Genomic DNA, 17,327 nt, shown 5'->3' with positions numbered 1-17,327 from the left:
AAATTAAAGTGGATTTACCACTAGTAACCCATGAAAAATGACAACAAGCAACATTATTCATATGTTTTAGGCATATTGAATGATTTTATCTAAAATGATAGAAAATTTCCTTAAACGGAACTCGGAACTGGTTCCGAGTTCCGTTTTACTTAAACGGACTTTTGTTTCCACATTGCTGTATACTGACCTCACCAAAAACACGTTTGTTTACACATTGCTGTATACTGACCTCACCAAAAACATGTTTGTTTCCACATTACTGTATACTGACCTCACCAAAAACATGTTTGTTTCTACATAACTGTATACTGACCATACTAAAAACACGTTTGTTTCCACATTACTGTATACTGACCTCATTAAAAACACGTTTGTTTCCACATTGCTGTATACTGACCTCACCAAAAACATGTTTGTTTCCACATTACTGTATACTGACCTCACTAAAAACATATTTTTTTCCACATTACTGTATACTGACCTCACCAAAAACACGTTTATTTCCACATTACTGTATACTGACCTCACCAAAAACATGTTTGTTTCCACATTACTGTATACTGACCTCACCAAAAACACGTTTGTTTCAACATTGATGTATACTGACCTCACCAAAAACATGTTTGTTTCCACATTACTGTACACTGACCTCACTAAAACACGTTTGTTTCTACATTACTGTATACTGACCTCACCAAAAACACGTTTATTTCCACATTACTGTAAACTGACCTCACTAAAACACGTTTGTTTTTACACTACTGTATACTGACCTCTCCAAAAACACGTTAATTTCCACATTACTGTACACTGACCTCACTAAAACACGTTTGTTTCTACATTACTGTATACTGACCTCACCAAAAACACGTTTATTTCCACATTACTGTACACTGAACTCACTAAAACACGTTTGTTTCTACATTACTGTATAATGACCTCACCAAAAACACGTTTATTTCCACATTACTGTACACTGACCTCACTAAAACACGTTTGTTTTTACATTACTGTATACTGACCTCACCAAAAACACGTTAATTTGCACATTACTGTATACTGACCTCACTAAAACACGTTTGTTTCTACATTACTGTATACTGACCTCACCAAAAATACGTTTGTTTCCACATTACTGTATACTGACCTCACTAAAAACACGTTTGTTTCCACATTGCTCATACTGACATCACCAAAAACATGTTTGTTTCCACATTGCTGTATACTGACCTCACCAAAACACGTTTGTTTCCACATTGCTGTATACTGACATCACCAAAAACATGTTTGTTTCCACATTGCTGTATACTGACCTCACCAAAACACGTTTGTTTCCACATTGCTGTATACTGACCTCACCAAAAACACGCTTGTTTCCACATTGCTGTTTACTGACCTCACAAAAAACACGTTTGTTTCCACATTGCTGTATACTGACCTCACCAAAAACACGTTTGTTTCCACATTGCTGTACACTGACCTCACTAAAAACACGTTTGTTTCCACATCACTGTATACTGACCTCACTAAAAACACGTTTGTTTCCACTGTATACTGCTCGATACAGAAGAAAGAACCGAAGACTTGGTTGACGTAAACACCTAAACAACTAGAACCACACCAGGGTATAGTCTGGTCACGCTTATAACATGTGGTTAGTTCTTTATAGTTTGTTTTCAATTTGAATCGGAAATTTGTGTTTGTGATAATGTTTATTGTGGTGCGTTGGAAAATCATTGGACAAAATCGACGTATAAAAGTGTCAACGTGAAAACCAAATTGTGTCACAAATGATTAACATCAACAAGACAAAATATCAACATGACAAAAGAGTTATCCTATACACATTCTAGAGTGTCGAAGTATTATGATCAGTCTGTAAAGCCAGTGACGAAATGTAACATTATTTGTTTTCAATTTACAGGACAAATTGCGGCCATAAAGGAACACTCTCTCGCCAAAATACTTTGTGAGAACTTCGACTTCCAGTACATACAGCGTGATGTAATGAAAGTTCCCAACTGCATGTAAGTACTTACGTATGTCTCAGTACCGTCCAGTTATTTTTTATATGTATGCAATTTTCATCATTTCATCCCAAAATAAATTTCATCATTTCCTTCACAACCATTATATCCATAAACGACTTCACTTTTGTAAATCCAGAAAAGAGAGGTTTAGATGGAATCCCATCAGAAAACACCTTCAAATTGTCTGTCGAAAAGAAATTACAGATGCTTGACATGTTGTTTCTTTTATTTCCACTTTCTATTTGTTCATATCTTTTTATCCAAATCTCTTCATATTCTGTAAAAATGGCATGCATTGGATGCTTTACATCCCAACACTTTTTATGATGATAATAATTCCCCTGAATGCTTTCATAAAACACATATTCTTGTGTCACGTGATTTTTTTTTTTTTTTTTTTTTTTTTTTTTGTGTACATGTAGTATAATGATAAGAAATCATGGTGAACACTTTTTTTTCCAAATCTTGATCAGCTCTCTGTCCTGCATTAAGACGTTTTTGGCCAAATCACTTAAACTTTATTTAAAAAAAATCATCACTTCAGTGTTAAAATCTGCAAGTAGAGCTACATAATATAATAAATGTACATATATATGGTCTTCCACGCTGAACAGTGAAAACTTTTTTGAGTAAATGTTTCGCTGTAAGTACTATATAGTATCGGCACACGAATCTCTCAAAAAGTTCGTGCAAATCATGATGCATGCTTTCTTAGTGAGATATTGAAATGCATCACGAATAAATCTCAAGGTCTTTATAGATCAGGTTTACTTGGAGCTGTGGAATAGTTACAAATATCAAGTGTAATAGTGGAGAGTACCAGTGACATTCGATGCCATGTTTTAAGTACGAGAAACGCCTCAAACTGTGGATTAGTCAAGATAATGAATAATTCTTGGCCCTTACGGGCCTCGAACAATTCATTATGTTGACTATTCCACAGTTTTCGGTGTTTCTCCTATACATATCACAATCCTCGGGGGAATTCATGAATGTGCAAACCTCGCCAAGCCTCGAGTTGGGCGTTCATAAATGACCCCTCGGGTTGTGATTTCGTTGTCACATCCTCACAAGTAGGGAAGGATTCTAGTTTTATTCTATTAATCTTTCCCTAGCATTACGGGGTATTCCTGTGACGTATGGGAGAAAATAGCAGTCTATAGCTGTATTTTGTTATTTCAGTTCTAACCCAACGCAACTGTGCAGCCAGCTCCCTGATCTAGATATGAACGTGTTCTGCTGAACAACCTATCGACATCTGCGCCAGCTACATATACCCACAACCATCATCCTATTGAGAGAAAAAAAAACCATATATAATACAGAACAGTTTGGAACACCGTAGATGAAAAGCATTGACCGAATAGTAATTATTCCTGAATTAAATTTTATCTTTATCAAGGTAGCCCGTCTGTGACAGAGAATCTATAGGCACCGTAGTGAAACTAAACTGTAATTGAACTGAATTTAGCTATTCAAATTGAAGTATATGCATTATTCTGAAATGAGTGTTTTGGATTAATGAAGTCATAGGCAAATATAATTACATTCCTACTGCACTTCCACTATGTAAACTTACCAAGTGCAATTTTGCAGTCATATATGACTATGAACTTTTAAATAGCTTTTAATGACGTCATAGTCATTGTGACGTCACAATTGTCCTGCCAGCGATCACGGAAAACAGCTGTTCAAATGGCTGTTCCACCCTTGAAAAAACGGCAAAACCAGGCGATATGGTGACGTCACAATAGACATGGATCAAATGTTCTAAAACTAATAAGCAATTGTTTAACCAACTATGTAGGTTTTTTTTAATTGGGATATCGAAACAAATTTTGTTAGTGATAATCCGTCACGCGTTAGCTATATGTATTTGTCGTATAACATTATACTTGGTGTTTTGTCGTACACAGTGGTCGTTAAAGCTGTTGTTTAAGTTGTTTTTGTTACATTTGTATCGTTTATTTTGAAGTTTGAGTTAGTCTTTGTGTATTAGTCATAAGATCTGATGTTCAGACTGTTTTGTGTATTTGTCGTAATAATTTTATGTTAGGCCGCTTTTGTTAGAAATGTCGTGTTTATTTAGGTCGTACGTGTTTGTGTTATAATTCGTGGTGAAATATTATGTTTATGTCGTTTTTATGTTAGCTATTTGTCCTAAAATCGTATGTTTAGATAGCTTTTGTGTAAAAATTTTGTGGTAAAAGATATGTTTAGATCGCTTTTGTGTAAATTATTTGTGGTAAAATCTATGTTTAGATCGCTTTTGTGTAAATTTTTTGTGGTAAAATCTATGTTTAGATCGCTTTTGTGTAAATTATTTGTGGTAAAATCTATGTTTAGATCGCTTCTGTGTAAATTATTTGTGGTAAAATCTATGTTTAGATCGCTTCTGTGTTAATCATCTGTCGTAAAATCTATGTTAAGATCGCTTTTATGTTAATTATTTATCGTAAAATTGATGTTTAGATCGCCTCTGTGTTAACTATTTGGCGTAAAATATATGTTTAGATCGCTTTTGAGATAATTATTTGTGGTAAAATATATTTTTAGACCGCTTTTGTGAATTGTTTGTGGTAAAATCTATGTTTAGATAGCTTTTGTGTAAATTAATTGTGGTAAAATCTATTTTTAGATCGCTTTTGTGAATCATTTGTGGTAAAATTTATGTTTAGATCGCTTTTCTGTAAATTATTTGTGGTAAAATCTTGGTTTAGATCGCTTCTGTGTTAATTATCTGTCGTAAAATCTATATTTAGATCGTTTTTTAGTTAATTATTTGCGGTAAAATCTTTGTTTAGATCGCTTCTGTGTTAATTATCTGCCGTAAAATCGATGTTTAGATCGCTTTTGAGATAATGATTTGTGGCAAATTTATTTTTAGATCGCTTTTGTGAATTATTTGTGGTAAAATCTATGTTTAGATCGCTTTTGTGTAAATTATTTGTGGTAAAATTTATTTTTAGATCGCTTTTGTGAATTATTTGTGGTAAAATCTATGTTTAGGTCGCTTTTGTGTGAATTATTTGTGGTAAAATCTTATGTTTGATCGTTTTTGTGTTTTGAAGTTGTCGTAAAAGATATGTTTAGATCGCTTATAAGGTTATAGTTGTAAAATCTTATATTTTGACGTGTTAATCATGTGTAGTTAAATTCTGGGATTATTCTGCTTTTGTATTAGATATGTCTAGTGATATCTTCTTGTCTATCTTGATGTTGATTTATCGTATAATATACATGTATGTCTATATTTAAACGACGTATACGGTCATTATTTGCAGTGAAATTTATGTTTAAGCAAGCCACTTTATGATAATTTTTAGTCAAAATAATCTGTAGTAATGCCGTTTTTGTGTCATTCAACTTAAATGCTTGTCGTAAAAATCATGTATATCCTTCTTTTGCGTAAATTATCAATTGTAAAAATCTATGTCTGAATTTTATGCTTATTCTGCTTTTGTGTTAATTATTTGGGTATATTCTTATAATTAGGCCGCTTTTATGGTTTTTTGGGTGTTTTTCTAATCAATTAAATCAAATTTAATCAATTTAATCAATTCAAATCTATTGTTTTGATTTTGTATTACATATTTGTCGTAAAAGCCGATGTTTTGGGCATCCCTGTGTTAGATATGTGACATTATTTTAAACGATTCGATCAACTAAAACCACACGGCAAAAATGACCAGCATGCACAAATGTAGTAAACATATTGTATTTGTTCGGAATATTCTATGATCTACTAAGACATACCATCGGAAGTAATATGTTTAAGTTACATAAAATGTGTTTGACATTCGATGTAACATAAACAAAGTGTATGTTTTATAGTAAAAGACGTTATTGTAATGTAGCAAATCCTATGGAAAAGCCCTTGATTTCAATCAGAAACGTTTGCTATTGCGTTTAATTTAACATGAAGTTTGTTTTTGACTCGTGATACTGACACATTCTCAAGATAATGTTTGTAACACATTATAAAGTTGTCTGCACTTACGGGTAGGTATTGATTGTGACGTCATGTATTTGCGAGCGTAATGTCATAGTTTTCGGAGAAAGCGACGAAGTGAATGGCGTTTACGAAATAATGACGTCACAATGGATACCCATCCGTAAGGGAGTTAACTTTGTAATATGCAAAGACATTAGTACATGAAGTCATAGCGATGACTAGCTGTGACTTAGAATATAGTATAATCAGAAGTAACTTCAATCGTGCTAATGATAGAACTGCGGGTCAATGATACATCTAATATTATTTCATCAAAATAGATTTTTATGAACATGCCATAAAAACAGTTCTGTACAACGATTACATAACGGAATGCACTGTGTTTCAAAAATTGTTTTTATATATTTCGATTACTCTAACAACAGAGGATACGTGACTATCTCTTGCTGCAATGGCCTTTTGTGGTCTTCTATAGAAAATAAATAAGCTAATTTGAAAACAAGATTGGGTGTTTGTTTTTTGTCTTTATGTCTTCTAAATTACTATTGTGTTTGATTAAGATTAAAGGCCCACTCCCTTTCCGACACAAAAACTTAAATTAAAAAAAAACAATAATATAAAAAGATATGTATTGGTTTAAATCAGTTTCGGAAAGGCAGTGGGCCTTTGATATATTTACGTAATTCCAACGCTTTCTTGGTGATACACAAATCAACGTCCTTCAAAGTTTTTTTTTATTGTTTCTATGGTGATATTGTCCTATTTACTTTGCACATTCACATCACTATTCAGTCCACTTCGCTTCATTATATATGTTTTCCCTAGACTGGATTACCTGCCTTAGTACCAATTCTCTCAGCTTGGCTGTGCTTATAAATACTTTTGTATTTTCGGAGCGAAGCCTAGCGGAGAGAAGAAAACTAAGGCAGATAATCAAGTCTAGACATATTCAACATTCGTCATGTTCCACGGGGGCGAGGTGTTCCGATTGGTCCTTCTGATGACTTATCAGCACTGGTATATCACTACACGGGTTTTAACCTATCTCCAGTGTTATCTACCATGCATGGTCACTACGGGTGATATGACGATCAGGAACCTGTTGGTTATCTCCCTTGGTCTTCAATACAGTCACGTTCACATCGATATGTAGATCACCACTGTTGAAGGGGCTAAAGACAGGGGCAGGTACTCTGCTCGATGTTTTTTTATTTAGAAGTTTTAATAGTTAAAATCATCAACAGTTTAGGAAACTCTTCAAAAATCATAGTAAGAGAAATACAAGCATCACGATAAAAGTATAAGACATTTATCGTTTACATGTCTATTTGTTCCTAATAGTGGCTGTGACTAAATTAACAGGATATCCCCAATGTGGTCCTCGGTATAGTCGTGCAGCTGTCACAGACATGCTCACCCGTCATATCCCATGTACATTGTATCAAAATCATTCAAATAAATTAGTCGGACGCCATACCTTGGGTAATATAAGTCCGCACCTACGTGTTATATAATTTACTGAATACTATACATTGTGAAACGAAGATGTTATTTTGTTTGATACTCTCAACACTGGTGTTACAGTCTCAAGGTAAGACATTTACGGGTAAATTTAGAGATGTAACGGGACACTTTGGACCGACGAGTTTTGTTATTAGCTAAATAAAATACTAGTCATTATCTTATATTTGTTTTGAAAGACTGTGCGTTACTTTAGCGTTGTTTTTTTGTTTTTTTTTTGTTTTTTTTTTTTTTTTTTTTTTTTGCTCTACTATTGTTCAAGTTTCTTAATTAAGCGTCAACTACGGATAATAAAAATCTAAATGAAAAATACAGTTTGTATAATACATGATTGTATTTCTTTTGCAATCGTGACTAGCTACTATGTGTAAGTTATCCAGTAAATGCTACAGCTACCACGTAGGATATTCTCAGTGACAGAATAGAAAATATATAGATTTGTGAGAAATTGCAACAATTTTGACATAAATTGACATATATTAACCAGCTTCTGAAGACATTGAAAACTTCCGATCGGAGAGGATCAGGTCAAAGTCTGGACGGTTTCAGAAGCGAGGCATGCCGTTTGGATCAAGTTCCGGTAGTAGTGGTGGTTTCGGTATGGGAGGTTCCGGCGGAAGCGGAAGTCCGTTTCATGGGATGGGTGGGATGTCGTCCGGAGGTGCACATATGAATGGTGGACCTTTCGGTGGTGGACCTATGGGAATGGGCGGAGCCTCGTCTGGTCCAATGAGGGGACCGAGCGCTCCTGGTAACCCGGCGATGGGAGGTCCTGGGAACAAAATGTTCAGCGTCATGGGGTTCCAGTGTATACGTCATCGGGTTCTGTGTCCGGAGTGGTGTCGGGTAGTGGACGAAAACGGCTGTCAATCATGTCCGTGTGGACCAGGTATTCATCCTCTTTTCTTTCTTTTTTTAAGCGAAAGAGAGTAGCTGCCACTTTGGAAATGAAAGTTTCCACTGCTTGCGATGTAATATGATGTTTGTTATCGCGATATTTTAGAAGTCTGGAGCAATTGAAATTTTTTTGACTTTTTGAACATTTTCCGACCGATCATTCAATAACTTTGAACATGCAGCTCATTTGTGTCTGTAAGAAAAGCTTACGAATAAAATTAAATATGGAAATAATTTTGAATACTTTTGACGGTTTCCCTTACTAGGTGGCGGTATGATAGCTGGCGGTGATATGTCAGCGTTCGGGTCGATTTCACCTTTCCACAATTCGCCGACTTCCGGTCCGACGGAGAAGGATTGTTCTGCCACTAAACTGTGTATATCTATGTGTGCTGGGTCCTACAGTCTGGGGCCGGAGGGGCCGGACGGCTGCCAGTCGTGTACATGTGATAACAGTAAGACAATCACGTCATGTCTAATTTAATCAATTATTTCCTTCGTCTAACTTTCGTCTAAAACTGATTCCATGGTGCCTTTTTTCTTGCATTTCGTCTTTTACCTTTTTATGTATGGAAAGACGCGAGGCGGAAAAGCAAAATAACAGATAAACGAAAACACAAAAGGTTTAACGATTTAAAAGTAAAAACCTGCCAAAGTAAATAAATTAACGACAAACTTAGGGAAATAGATAACAAAACATATAGTTCAAATGCCGTTACTTCCTCCGCATTTTGACATTGTCGTCTTTTAAATTCTCCAGTTGGTAAATAAATCCACCACGAATCTGTTTAAATAAGACTTTATTTTACTGATGTGTCTATTAATCATTTTGTTCCCACATTACCTTTCATTTGTGTATAGCATTGTTATATGTGTGTTTGAAAATGTGAAATGAAAAACATACCAACGCATGTATCTATATATGTTTACTCATTACAAATAGAAAACCCGTCTTCTAGTGGTTCATCCGGATCGAGTGTTGGTTTCACTACTTCATCTACATCTGTGACTGGAGGAGCATACATGGCGATGACTTCGATAGGTCTGTTAATTAATCTCCAGATAGTATTTACAACTACGAATATGTTGTATTTCTGATTAATTTTTGTATCCGTTTTAAATGTCAATTTTATCTCTATTTCTTACCCCACCTCCTTTGTCCAATAACTTTTCCCAAATGGTGTGTTCTCCATTTGCCCACTTTTTAGAGAACAAAGAAAAGTGTTGGTATAGGAGAACAATGGAAAACCAATTATAGTCAGTTCCATATTATTTTTTACCTGTGCTTACCTGTGTTCGTTTACCTGAGCTACCTTTAGTTTGTCAAAGTGGGGAAATAGAGAGATACCAATAGGCATTTATACAGTACAGTAACAATACTATATATTTTGACAGACAAATCTTTATAAATTTCACCATTAGAATGGTGAATTAGAGACCAAAAGTGCATCCAAGTTTTAGGAGAATTAAGTGTCAGAAAAAGTGGGTTTTTTACAAACTGTTGCAATTTCAAGAATTAGTTAAAAACAAATATGCGATGTTTATTTTTATTATTATTAGTAATACGCATATTCCACTATTATTATTATAAAGACTTTGTCAAGACAACAATGATTGTAATATATATACATGTTGGCATGTGCACTTAAATTATGTAGCTACAGATCGATACAGAGAATATATCACAAGACACTGTTTAACTCTATCGGATGATACATGTAACAGTATAAACATGTATGTACATGTAGAAACAAACGTATAATGTACTTGTATCTAATTAATTATACCATATACAGTTATATACCATATATATCAAACTGTACTGATGTACCGAAATTCCAATTCTTCAGTGACAAAAAAGTCAAACATACTGTATATATATTTGTATGTTAGCCATCGAGAAAATAAAGATATTTTTCATCAAGGGTGATATTTTTTTTTAAATCAAGATGCTCCCTAATATATCACACCTGATATAATTGAATATAATAAATTAAATACCGTATACGATTTATTCAATGCAATATTTGGATTCATTGAGATATCTTTTGTTTTAAATGTTACACTGTAATAGCGAAAGTGTAACCCGCAAAACTTACATTTGCATTTGAATTTGTATGATTTGACAAATAACTTTGTCATGTATATACATGTATAATGCACGTCCTTCTTATCACACTATAAGCATTTCTACAAGTTTCTGCAGATTGCAAGTTGTTTGAAAAAGTGGGCAAATGGAGATACAGCCATCCCAATGTTATATTGACTTCAGCATGGCATGAACCGCAGTATGCCTTCCGCTCGTGAAATATATAATACAGCTGTACGGTATTTCAGAGACTTCTGTTTTAAAACATGTTGATCCATACGTTGATATGTCATGTGTTACAACATGTTGATCCGTAAGTTGATATGTCATGTGTTACAACATGTTGATCCGTAAGTTGATATGTCATGTGTTACAACATGTTGATCCGTTAATTAATATGTCATGTGTTACAACATGTTGATCCGTAAGTTGATATGTCATGTGTTACAACATGTTGATCCGTTAATTAATATGTCATGTGTTACAACATGTTGATCCGTTAATTAATATGTCATGTGTTACAACATGTTGATCCGTTAATTAATATGTCATGTGTTACAACATGTTGATCCGTTAATTAATATGTCATGTGTAACAACATGTTGATCCGTAAGTTGATATGTCATGTGTTACAACATGTTGATCCGTTAATTAATATGTCATGTGTTACAACATGTTGATCCGTAAGTTGATATGTCATGTGTTACAACATGTTGATCCATAAGTTGATATGTCATGTGTTACAACATGTTGATCCGTTAATTAATATGTCATGTGTTACAACATGTTGATCCGTTAACTAATATGTCATGTGTTACAACATGTTGATCCGTTAATTAATATGTCATGTGTTACAACATGTTGATCCGTTAACTAATATGTCATGTGTTACAACATGTTGATCCGTTAATTAATATGTCATGTGTTACAACATGTTGATCCGTTAATTAATATGTCATGTGTTACAACATTTTGATTCGTTAATTAATATGTCATGTGTTACAACATGTTGATCCGTTAATTAATATGTCATGTGTTACAACATGTTGATCCGTTAATTAATATGTCATGTGTTACAACATGTTGATCCGTTAACTAATATGTCATGTGTTACAACATGTTGATCCGTTAACTAATATGTCATGTGTTACAACATGTTGATCCGTTAATTAATATGTCATGTGTTACAACATTTTGATTCGTTAATTAATATGTCATGTGTTACAACATTTTGATTCGTTAATTAATATGTCATGTGTTACAACATGTTGATCCGTTAATTAATATGTCATGTGTTACAACATGTTGATCCGTTAATTAATATGTCATGTGTTACAACATGTTGATCCGTTAATTGATATGTCATGTGTTACAACATGTTGATCCGTAAGTTGATATGTCATGTGTTACAACATGTTGATCCGTTAATTAATATGTCATGTGTAACAACATGTTGATCCATAAGTTGATATGTCATGTGTTACAACATGTTGATCCGTTAATTAATATGTCATGTGTTACAACATGTTGATCCGTTAACTAATATGTCATGTGTTACAACATGTTGATCCGTTAATTAATATGTCATGTGTTACTACATGTTGATCCATAAGTTGATATATCATATGTAATGCGTCTTCATTCACAGGCCAACAACAGCAACAACAGGTCGTAACAGAAGTTGTTTGTCCGTCGACCTTGACCTGTACCTCCACGTGTTCTGTCGGCTACACGTGCGGGACTGATGGCTGTCCAACGTGTGAATGCATACACCCGTCGGGTAGTACATAATTACACTCCAGACATCAATAAAGAAAATAGACAAAGAATCCCAACAAAGTGTTTGCTTACACAATAGTACATAATATTACAATAATTGTAGACATTAGGAATTTAATTTCTGATCATATCTAATTGAAAGGATTAAAGATGCTCTTCCTCACATAATACGTTCGGATAATAATTAACGTTTTAGTTTTAGCAAATCACTGTAGTAGCGAGTTACATGTTGTCTTAAAATATGTGTACATATACTGTTGTAGTGGTTGGTATAGCAACGCAGCAGGTGACTATAGAGCGTCCTCTGTATTGTCCAGTCTCGTTATCATGTCAGAGTTACTGCCAGACCGGTTATCAGTGTGGACAAGATGGCTGCCCAACATGCCAATGTGTACAATCTGTACAGCAAAGTAAGCCAATCAAAACTCACGTGTCATTGTCAGAACCAATCAAAATGGGTTTTATAAATGTTATTCCTAAAAATTGACATATTTTTGTCTTTTTCAAAACTTTATGAAAGAGTGTCTGGGAATAGACTGAACACTTAAAAAGCATCTTCAATGTTAATTTCCAACAGTCATTCAACTGGGGCCTACACCGGAAGTGACGCATCAAGAGACGATAATCGTAACCGGAAATACGGGGACGGGGTGTCACGATTGCGCCCCTCAGCCAGAGCCGATCTACATCACTGAGCCATCCACAGAATGTCAGTACAACTGTGACGAACGTCCTCATTACGTCATCGAGGTAAAACCTGTCCCTACCGTTTATACTTATTTGGTCAGAACTGATCATAATCTAGGGGAAAATGGGGGAAAACAATTTTAGATACAGTGTAACCATGCAGAATCAAGAAACGGTAGGCTACAAATATATCGGTTTTGTCCTCAACTGTCAATGAAGGCCAGTAAACAGCGGGATTCAATCAGTAATGTATCTCAGTCCGTTATCTAATATACTAATTTTAACACAATGTGTACATATGTCTACCCACGAAGCATGACATTTGATCAGTTTAGTTAACGCATTTAGAATTGAAATTACTATTTCATTGAATTATGTGCATGAATTGTGTCTATCCAAACACAGACAGAATTATCTATGTATTTAACACACTGTCGTGTTCTACATTTAAAGAGACCGGAACCTCAGCCCCAGTACCAGACGGTAGTTGTACAACGACCGGAAGTTTGTCATGATTGCGGTACCGCGCAGACGCAGTACGTTCCTTTACCACAATATGTCCATCCCAGGCCTGAAACACAACAGATTACCACTCAAACACACGAAGTTTGTCACGAATGTGGCACTACCGGCTACAAACCGACATATTTACCAAAGCCTCAAACACAGCCAGTGTATGTACAACAACCGGAAGTTTGTCACGAATGTGAAACCTCTGGTTACCAGCCAATATATGTACAGAGACCTGTGTACACTGAGACTTCGGGGACCAGACCTAAACCCGTGTATGTTACGCAGTCAGCCGCACACACAGGTTCGGATCTTTCTATTTTGTTTATTGTTTTCTTTTTTTCTGAGAGAGATTGGTAATATTGTTAGTCGGTGTAATGATCAAACACGAGGAAAACTGGTGTCTACAAACAATTCTTTGAAAGGCACAAGTAGTAAAAAGTTTTTGAAAATAATTGTAAAAAAGTGAACTCTTGAACAACAGGGCCCTGATTAGTTGATTACAGTATAATACGTCGAAATCGATTGTATGTATCCATCTCTTTGATAATGTAATCTCATGAAATACATTTGTATGACTAATTTTGCGGCTGCAAATATCTGCAAACATTTCTATTACCTATATGACAAGCATTATCTTTTGCCTATTCCTAGGTCATTCTGGCGGAGGGATTATGATGGGTGTTTTGACTGGCGGTATGACTTCCGGTAGCGGAGGAATGCACATGGGCATTTCTGGTAACAGCAATGGCGGCTACCATCTGGGCACTAGTAGTGGTGGGTGGACTTCAGGTAAGTTCCGGTACCAATGTTAGTTTGTATGATTAAAAACTGTATCAAGTAAATGTATATTAAAAGTGGTTTATTGTGATAGCGTTTCATTTTGCGTTGCCTCCATTGATGCTATATATATAAATCTAAACATTGAATAGTATAAATATCCCTTTACTTGTGTTTCTTTGTACCTGAAGATGGCCAAGAGGCCGAAAATTTGTGGAAGGGATATTTATACTATTTAATGTTTATATATATTCTCCGTTTGGAGAACTAGTATTTGAAATTATACATAGAACCAGATGATGGTATGTTACCCTATTTTCCTTTTATAAACCTTCAGCATAATGTTATATATAATCTGTAGAAGATCTGGATATCAGATGGCGTTTTTATTTTGTAGGAAGTTCATGTCCCCCATTACCGCCCGACTGTAACCCTTCCTGTATTAAGTATGACGTTGCCCACTGTCGACTATGTCTCTGTGAGAGCTGTAAGTACCACATTTAATAACTGATATATGTCTCTATGGCTTAGTGGCTTAGGTCGTCATTATTATTGAAATAAGTGAAAATATCATAGATATCCCTTGTGGTAGCTAAACGTACCACAATTTCTCCTTATCATGATTAAATGTAATGAGTGTTTTCAATGTAATAATGTAATATACGTATCACTGTAATGATATAATATATGTTTATATCGTAACGATAATAAGAATATTAAGAGATTTTTGTAGTAAATTACAATCCCCTGATACTGGTAATGTCATTATCAGTAAAATTCACAGGACTGTAAACACTAGGAAAAGATTATCTTTATAAATTTTCGCAACATAAATCTTATACAAGTCTAAGATTATCCTAGTTTCTATTATCAGACATGTCGCATAGACAAAATGATCATATTTTACTTTTTTTTCTAAATGTAAGCAACAATATTGTTAGCGAACCTAACAACATGCCTTGTATCTAATATCCTTTAATCATACTTTTTTTTATTTTCTAGCTGTCCCCAGTTACGGTGGCTCGCGTTACCATGGTTAAGCCATTGTACAAAACTTTGTTAATAAATATTTATTTTCTACAACACTGACGCATTTCCTTTTTTAATCTCTTTGTATATTATTTGGATTTTATACATTGGACACTTATTCCGGGTTAAAGGCCCTCTATCTTTCCGAAACGGCTTATAATTTTTAAATTCTAAAGGAAAAGTTACTAGCTATAGAATCGCAAAATAATTTGTTTTCTTCTTATCACGCGTTAGTTGACGATCATTTCAGTTCAGACGGCAAAATAGCGAAATTAATCTTCATTGTTCACATAAATTGCGCTGGCAATATTGCAGTGTTTGGTGGAGACGGTAGCAACCTTAGGCTATCCGTATATATTTCGTAATTTATTATTGTTTTTAAAAAAACCTTTTGATTTTTATTAAGAAGATGTAGTTTGCCTGGAACTAATGACAATCCTGTTATGCTAATGTTTTGATCAGAACCCTTTCCGATTAGGCATAGGATGTACTCTCGCCATGATTTTTAGACATTTTAGCCCGCTGAGTGCACTTTTCACACGAACCCGTTGAAAATGGTCCCCGTTGAAAGTGAAAGGTGGCCCCATAAGAACTCGTTTTCTTTTATTACGTAACCCAACTTTCTCGATTACTGGCCTAAGTCGACTTGATCTATCTATTTAACTTTGGAAAAAATGAATGCCAAAATTCAAGCTCATTATTTTTATTAAAGGCCAAGTTTATTTTTTATACATTTTTATCGATTTTTACGATAGCATGAAACAAATCAGTGCAGAAATTAGTGCAGAAAGTTGTCGGAAAAATGCATTAGTTAGTTTGGTTTGCTTTATTTTTGTACCTAGAGAAAAACCACACAACATCACACCTCACAACACACAAAAACCACAACACACAATAACACAACACAACAACACACAAAATAACACTACACAACAACACCACACAACAACATCACAACACACAACAACATCACCACCATACGACAACACAACACGTCAACATACAACACAACAACATCCAACAACACCACGCAACAACACACACCACAACATCACACAACACAACAAAACATCACCAAAGAATACAACACCACACACCAATTCACAACGAAACAACACACACAACAACAACAACACAACACCACACATCACACAAAAACACACCAACAACACACAAAAAATACACAACACTGCAACACCACACAACACAACATAAAACAACAACACACAACACAACACCACAACACATAACACAACAACACATCACACAACACTAACAACACCAAACAACAACACAACAACACACAATTCAACACACAACACAACAACACAGAACAACACAACACACGATATCAGAACACCACAACCACACAACACACAAACTCACAAAACACACAAACTCACACAACACCACAATACAACCATAGGCAGATCACAACAAAACTAATCCATACGCAGATATATAATACATGCATTCTTGTATTGCTGGGAATAAAAACATATTAACATTCACCGAATACCTGAATAAGTGTGTGGACGCTACAGCTATTCTAAGTATAAGAATGCACATTTCATCTCGAATCATGGTGTTCGAGAAACTCTTATAACCGAGCATGGACGCGAATTTTGCAACGTAATAAAATTAGTTTGTTGCAAAAGAATGGGGATAAAGCATCGAATAGCTTCTCCTTATCATCCACAGACCGGGTGCTTTACAGAGAGGTATAAAAGGACACTATGCACAATGCACATAATATACAAACGAAATAGCGACGACTTGGAAGAAAAGTTATATTTTGTCCTGTTTGCATACAGAACGGTGAATCACGAGTCTACCAATATAGACCCATTCTTATTAGTTTATGGTAAAAAAGCTGTGCTGTCAGTTGAACTGGATTTATCTGTTGTTGAGAGGATTAACCAGATGAGCCGCTCTGCAGTTGAGGGAGGTGGAGTGTTGTCAACTTAGCTGCATAGCGGAAACAGGCATCGGAACACGTGAAGCGGGCACAGGGTCGACAGAAACATTACATGACAAGAAAGCGTTAAAA

The 17,327-nt window shown here is 35.0% G+C and overlaps 2 protein-coding genes across 2 annotated transcripts in view; both read left to right on the top strand.

The window, feature by feature from the left end:
* The window catches only part of LOC138306652 (peroxidase-like protein 3), a 35,186-nt gene extending 28,768 nt beyond the window's left edge, over window positions 1–6,418 (top strand). The window contains exons 7-8 of the mRNA XM_069247094.1: window positions 1,925–2,027; window positions 3,213–6,418. Coding sequence (XP_069103195.1) covers window positions 1,925–2,027; window positions 3,213–3,273 — 164 coding nt within the window. The 3' untranslated portion in view covers window positions 3,274–6,418. The remainder of the gene's footprint in view (window positions 1–1,924; window positions 2,028–3,212) is intronic.
* Window positions 6,419–7,398: 980 nt separating this feature from the next.
* LOC138306063 (uncharacterized) lies at window positions 7,399–15,333 on the top strand. The gene is made up of 11 exons (XM_069246409.1): window positions 7,399–7,576; window positions 7,994–8,395; window positions 8,670–8,858; window positions 9,347–9,445; window positions 12,141–12,272; window positions 12,535–12,681; window positions 12,849–13,021; window positions 13,412–13,772; window positions 14,123–14,260; window positions 14,646–14,735; window positions 15,251–15,333. Exons 1-11 carry the CDS (start codon window positions 7,531–7,533, stop codon window positions 15,286–15,288), a joined length of 1,815 nt encoding a protein of 604 aa, XP_069102510.1. The 5' UTR covers window positions 7,399–7,530; the 3' UTR covers window positions 15,289–15,333.
* The last annotated feature ends 1,994 nt before the right edge of the window (window positions 15,334–17,327 follow it).

This window comes from Argopecten irradians, chromosome 13 (assembly GCF_041381155.1).
Source record: "Argopecten irradians isolate NY chromosome 13, Ai_NY, whole genome shotgun sequence".
In the NCBI taxonomy this organism is placed as follows: Eukaryota; Metazoa; Mollusca; class Bivalvia; order Pectinida; family Pectinidae; genus Argopecten; species Argopecten irradians.
Note: the sequence above shows the minus strand (reverse complement) of the source record. Positions and strands in the feature narration are given on the sequence as shown.

What these genes read in the sequence shown, in the direction of transcription:
- LOC138306063 (XM_069246409.1), top strand. Translation starts at nt 7,531, where the DNA reads ATGTTATTTTGTTTGATACTCTCAACACTGGTGTTACAGTCTCAAG. An exon ending in TGAATGCATACACCCGTCGG is followed by an intron (nt 12,273 to 12,534) that starts GTAGTACATAAT and finishes ATACTGTTGTAG; the next exon opens with TGGTTGGTATAGCAACGCAG. An exon ending in TGTACAATCTGTACAGCAAA is followed by an intron (nt 12,682 to 12,848) that starts GTAAGCCAATCA and finishes AATTTCCAACAG; the next exon opens with TCATTCAACTGGGGCCTACA.